This window comes from Salvelinus sp. IW2-2015, unplaced genomic scaffold (assembly GCF_002910315.2).
Source record: "Salvelinus sp. IW2-2015 unplaced genomic scaffold, ASM291031v2 Un_scaffold3584, whole genome shotgun sequence".
Lineage (NCBI taxonomy): Eukaryota > Metazoa > Chordata > Actinopteri > Salmoniformes > Salmonidae > Salvelinus > Salvelinus sp. IW2-2015.
This window is the reverse complement of record NW_019944862.1, coordinates 23688-29742: the sequence shown is the minus strand read 5'-3', so window position 1 is coordinate 29742 and position 6055 is coordinate 23688. Positions and strand designations below refer to the sequence as shown.

Here is a 6055-nt window from a genome sequence, read left to right as displayed (position 1 = left end):
AGGGAGATAAACTCCCTCTAATAGGAGCGTGTCGCGTAACCGGTAGAAACTCCCTCTATAGGAGCGTGTCTGTAAACCGAGTAGAAACTCCCTCTATAGGAGCGTGTTCTGTAACCGGTAGAAACTCCCTCTATAGGAGCGTGTCTTACCGTAGAATCCCTCTATAGGAGCGTGTCTGTAACCGTAGAAACTCCTCTATAGAGAGCGTGTCTGTAACCGGTAGAAACTCCCTCTATAGGAGCGTGTCTGTAACCGGTAGAAACTCCCTCTATAGGAGCGTGTCTGTAACCGTAGAAACTCCCTCTATAGGAGCGTGTCTGTAACCGTTAGAAACTCCCTCTATAGGGCGTGTCGTAACCGGTAGAACCCCCTCTAAGGAGCGTGTCTGTAACCGTTAGAAACTCCCTCTATAGGAGCGTGTCGTGTAACCGGTAGAAACTCCCTCTATAGGAGCGTGTCGTGTAACCGGTAGAAACTCCCTCTATAGGAGTGTCGGTAACCGGTAGAAAACTCCTCTATAGGAGCGTGTCGGTAACCGGTAGAAACTCCTCTATAGGAGCGTGTCTGTAACCGGTAGAAAACTCCCTCTAATAGGAGCGTGTCTGTAACCGGTAGAAACTCCCTCTATAGGAGCGTGTCTGTAACCTGTAGAAACTCCTCTATAGGACGTGTCTAACCGGTAGAAACTCCCTCTATAGGAGCGTGTCTGTAACCGGTAGAAACTCCCTCTATAGGAGCGTGTCTGTAACCGGTGAGAACTCCCTCTATAGGAGCGTGTCTGTAACCGGTAAGAACTCCCTCTATAGGAGCGTGTCTGTAACCGGTAGAAACTCCCTCTATAGGAGCGTGTCTGTAACCGGTAGAAACTCCCTCTATAGGAGCGTGTCTGTAACCCGGTAGAAACTCCCTCTATAGGAGCGTGTCTGTAACCGGTAGAAACTCCCTCTATAGGAGCGTGTCTGTAACGGTAGAAACTCCCTCTATAGGAGCGTGTCTGTAACCGGTAGAAACTCCCTCTATAGGAGCGTGTCTGTAACCGGTAGAAACTCCCTCTATAGGAGCGTGTCGGTAACCGGTAGAAACTCCCTCTATAGGGAGCGTGTCTGTAACCGGTAGAAACTCCCTCTATAGGAGCGTGTCTGTAACCGTAGAAACTCCTCTATAGGAGCGTGTCTGTAACCGGTAGAAACTCCCTCTATAGGAGCGTGTCGTAACCGGTAGAAACTCCCTCTATAGGAGCGTGTCTGTAACCGGTAGAAACTCCCTCTATAGGAGCGTGTCTGTAACCGGTAGAAACTCCCTCTATAGGAGCGTGTCGTAACCGTAGAAACTCCCTCTATAGGAGCGTGTCGTAACCGGTAGAAACTCCCTCTATAGGAGCGTGTCTGTAACGCGTAGAACTCCCTCTATAGGAGCGTGTCTGTAACCGGTAGAAACTCCCTCTATAGGAGCGTGTCTGTAACCGGTAGAAACTCCCTCTATAGGAGCGTGTCGTAACCGTAGAAAACTCCCTCTATAGGAGCGTGTCTGTAACCGGTAGAAACTCCCTCTATAGGAGCGTGTCTGTAACCGGTAGAAACTCCCTCTATAGGAGCGTTCTGTAACCGGTAGAAACTCCTCTATAGGAGCGTGTCTGTAACCGGTAGAAACTCCCTCTATAGGAGCGTGTCTGGTAACCGGTAGAAACTCCCTCTATAGGAGCGTGCGGTAACGCGGTAAAACTCCCTCTATAGGAGCGTGTCGTGTAACCGGTAGAAACTACGCCCTCTAATAGGACGTGTCCCGCGTAATCCGGTAGCTTGGCTTGGTAGCTGTACTTAGTCCCAGAATAGGGATGGACAGGAACATAAAGAGATGGAGAAAGCTGGAGATAGTTGTCATAGCCCTAAACTGGATGTCGGTGACAGGGTAAAGGTCACACACTAAAAAATAAATAACATTTTAAAAAAGTGTCTAGTGTCTACGACAATCAGGGTCATAATAATTGCTGCCTGCTGATTAGAACAGTAGGCTGCGTTTACGTGTCTGAACTTTGACCCAGACGTTGAGAACAAAATGGTCACCTCTCATTGGTCTGATAAACAGGCGGAAAAGTCAGACTGTGTTACTCAACGGTTTTACGCTGTTAGAGTGATGTCACACGGATGACATTACATCACAGCACACAACCTTCTATTTCAAATGTGCGGCGTGCGTGGTGTGCGTGCGTGCGTGTGTCGTGTGTGTGCGTGTGCTGTGTGTGTGTGTGCTGTGTGTGTGTGTTTATTTTCCATTCTGTCTGTTTTTTCTCCTGAATGATATACTGTAAGAATGTGTATGAAACATGTAAAAAGCCATGAGATGACAACCTCTACTGTGACAGTGTAGAACAGCTGGATGTTACTTTAAAAAACTGTCCCGATGCCTTGGTCTAGTGGAAAACCCCTGAGTCACAATACACTACACTCACTATAACTCTCTGGACTACACCTAACCCACTAAACTGTCCTCTGTCAGTCAACCAACACGACATCATACAACGTCCTGCACACCATCATTACACCACACTATAACTGTCCTCTGGTCAGATCTAACCACACACTACACCAACACTATAACTGTCCTCTGGTCAGATCTAACCACACTACACCACCACTATAACTGTCCTCTGGTCAGATCTAACCACAATCACCAACACTAACCATCACTAACAACGTCCGTGTCCTCTGGTCAGATCTAACCACATTACACCATCACTATACATTTACATTACATTTAAGTCATTTAGCAGACGCTCTTATCCAGAGCGACTTACAAATTGGAAAGTTCATACATATTCATCCTGGTCCCCCCGTGGGAATTGAACCCACAACCCTGGCGTTGCAAGTGCCATGCTCTACCAACTGAGCCACACGGGACCTATAACTGCACAATAACTGTCCTCTGGTCAGATCTAACCACAATACACTACACCATCACTACAACTGTCCTCTGGTCAGATCTAACCACATTACACCATCACTATAACTGTCCTCTGGTCAGATCTAACCACATTACACTATAACTGTCCTCTGGTCAGATCTAACCACACTACAACTGTCCTCTGGTCAGATCTAACCACACTACAACTGTCCTCTGGTCAGATCTAACCACACTACACTACACTACACCACTACAACTGTCCTCTGGTCAGACCTGAGTCAAATACACGTCAAACGCTGTGTTTGATTCATGCATTTGAAATACACAGGGATGCTGGCCCATTTTGACTCCACTGTTTCCCACAGTTGTGTTAAGTTGGCTGGATGTCCTTTGGGTGGTGGTCCATTCTTGATACACACAGGAAACTGTTGAGCTTGGAAAAACCCAGCAGCGTTGCAGTTCTTGACACAAACCGGTACGCCTGACACCTACTACCATACACCATTCAAAGGCACTTCAATGTGTTGTCTTGCCCATTCACCCTCTGAATGGCACACACACACAATCCATGTCTTAACTGTCTCAAGGCTTAAAAATCCTTCTTTAACCCGTCTCCTCCCCTTCATCAACACAGATTGAAGTGGATTCAACAAGTGGRTTCAATAAGAGATCATATCTTTCACCTGGTCATGTCAATGTCATGAAAAGAGCAGGTGTTCCTAATGTTTTATACACTCAGTGTAGGTTTGATGATACGTGTTATGTGTGGTAGTGGTTTTTACCATGGAGCAACATTCTGGCCTGGTGATTGTCCTGCACCCCACAGGMCAAAGTGTTGTTGTTGTGGCCTTGTGGAACCATGATGTTGTGTCCTTCTGACCGTGGGACAATGGCATTGGGTCCGGTCGACATCTGTGWWGACCTGTCCTGGGTGTCCCCTCTGTCCCTGGTGTCTCTGGACCCTCTGCTGTCCCTGGTGTGGWACTTGATGTCCCTGAAGSGGATGCCCCAGCACTGTGAGGCAGYATGCTGAAGAGACATGTCCTCCTCCTCATCATCCATTGGGAGCCTCAGCGGTAGTCTCCCTACAGGAGAGAGGAGCACTTTAGGACAGGTTGCGTGTGTGTGTGATTGATATAAAGGTCCTCCTCCTCATTAATCAGGACAACCTCAGCACGTAGTCTCCCTACAAGAGAGAAGACATGGGGGGAACTTTAGTGTCTGTGACAGAGACATGGGAGGAACTTTAGTGTCTGTGACAGAGACATGGGGGGAACTTTAGTGTCTGTGACGGAGAACATGGGGGGAACTTTAGTGTCTGTGACAGAGACACGGGGGGGACCTTTAGTGTCTGTGACAGAGACATGGGGGGAACTTTAGTGTCTGTGACAGAGACATGGGGGGAACTTTAGTGTCTGTGACGGAGACATGGGGGAACTTTAGTGTTGTGACAGAGACATGGGGGGGAACTTTAGTGTCTGTGACGAGAACATGGGGGGAACTTTAGTGTCTGTGACAGAGACAGGGGGGGGACCTTTAGTGTCTGTGACAGAGACATGGCGGGGGAACTTTAGTGTCTGTGACAGAGACATGGGGAGAACTTTAGTGTCTGTGACACGGAGACATGGGGGGAACTTTAGTGTCTGTGACAGAGACATGGGGGGGACATTTAGTGTCTGTGACAGAGACATGGGGGGAACTTTAGTGTCTGTGACAGAGACATGGGGGGAACTTTAGTGTCTGTGACAAGACAAGAGACATGGGGGGAACTTTAGTGTCTGTGACAGAGACATGGGGGGAAGCTTTAGGTCTGCTGACAGAGACACTGGGGGGAAACTTTAGTTCTGTGACAGAGACATGGGGGAACTTTAAGTGTCTGTGATAGAGACATGGGGGGAACTTTAGTGTCTGTGATAGAGGACATGGGGGGAACTTTAGTGTCTGTGACAGAGACATGGGGGGAACTTTAGTGTCTGTGACAAGACATGGTGGGATACATGTGTGTTACTGTAAATGCACGTGGAACATAACTTTGGCGACCTTTTGCTCAATAGCAATCAAGCATTAGTTCTAAAAGAGCTGCTGAACTTGAGGAAGTGGACTTGATGGAATTATTCATCATTAGACATTCATAACAGGTGCAAAAACACATGGTGATGTGTGGTAATACCACACCACAATCACTTTAAAAAAACACCACCATTCTCAAACCAGTTTTAAAATGAAGCCTGATTCCTGGAGTTTGTGAGCCTTCCCAGTGTATGGGACCTAGCATAAGCCTGGAAAGGCTGCTCTCAATATGCCATCGCTCATTACATACATTACACACACAACACACACACACACACACGACCACACACACACACACACACACACACACACACACACACAACACACACAACACAACACACACACAACACACAAACACACACACACACACACACAACACACACACACACACACACACACACACACACACACACACCAACACACACACACACTGTGTGAATTGAGCAGAGCTGTTTCTTGATAAAAGTGTGAGCCAACAATAAGAGTGCCAACAGATCTGGCCCACTTAACGCTACCTAAACGCTCCCTTTCCCAGGTGAAACCAGAGTTCCTGCTGAAACTCCAAAGCGCCGCCACACGAAAGCCACGAGCTTCCTGGAGCGGAAAGAAAAACAAAACAAGTTCACTGCACACTCCCTCCTTTCTCCCCCTCCCTCCCTTCCCCCCTCCTTTCTCTTCCCCCTCCCTCCCTCTCCCCTCCCCTTTCTCTCCCCCCCCTCCCTCCCCTCCCCTCTCTCCCCCTCTCTCTCTCTCCCTCCCTCCCTCCTCGCTCTCCCCCCCTCCCTTTCCTCCCCCCCTCCCTCCCCCCCCTCCTCTTCTCTCCCCCCCTCCTCTCCTCCTCTCCCTCTCCCTCTCTCCTCTCCCTCTCCCTCCTCTCTCCCCCTCCGCTCTCTCCCCCCACTCCCTCGCTCTTCTCCCTCCTCTCCCCCCTCCCTACTCTCGTCTCCCCCTCACCTCCCCTCTCCTCTCCCTCCCTCATCTCCCCTCCCTCCCCCTCTCTCCCCCCTCCCTCTCTCTCCCCCACTCCTCGCTCCTTTCCCTCCCTCTCTCTCTCTCTCCCCCAAGCCCCCCTTACGTACAAAAC

General features: G+C 49.2%; 1 protein-coding gene across 1 annotated transcript in view; it reads right to left on the bottom strand.

The window, feature by feature from the left end:
* The window catches only part of LOC112076112 (uncharacterized), a 43535-nt gene that overhangs the window by 18281 nt on the left and 19199 nt on the right, over positions 1-6055 (bottom strand). Inside the window, exon 2 of the mRNA XM_024142996.2 lies at positions 3684-3986. Coding sequence (XP_023998764.1) covers positions 3684-3963 — 280 coding nt within the window. The 5' untranslated portion in view covers positions 3964-3986. The remainder of the gene's footprint in view (positions 1-3683; positions 3987-6055) is intronic.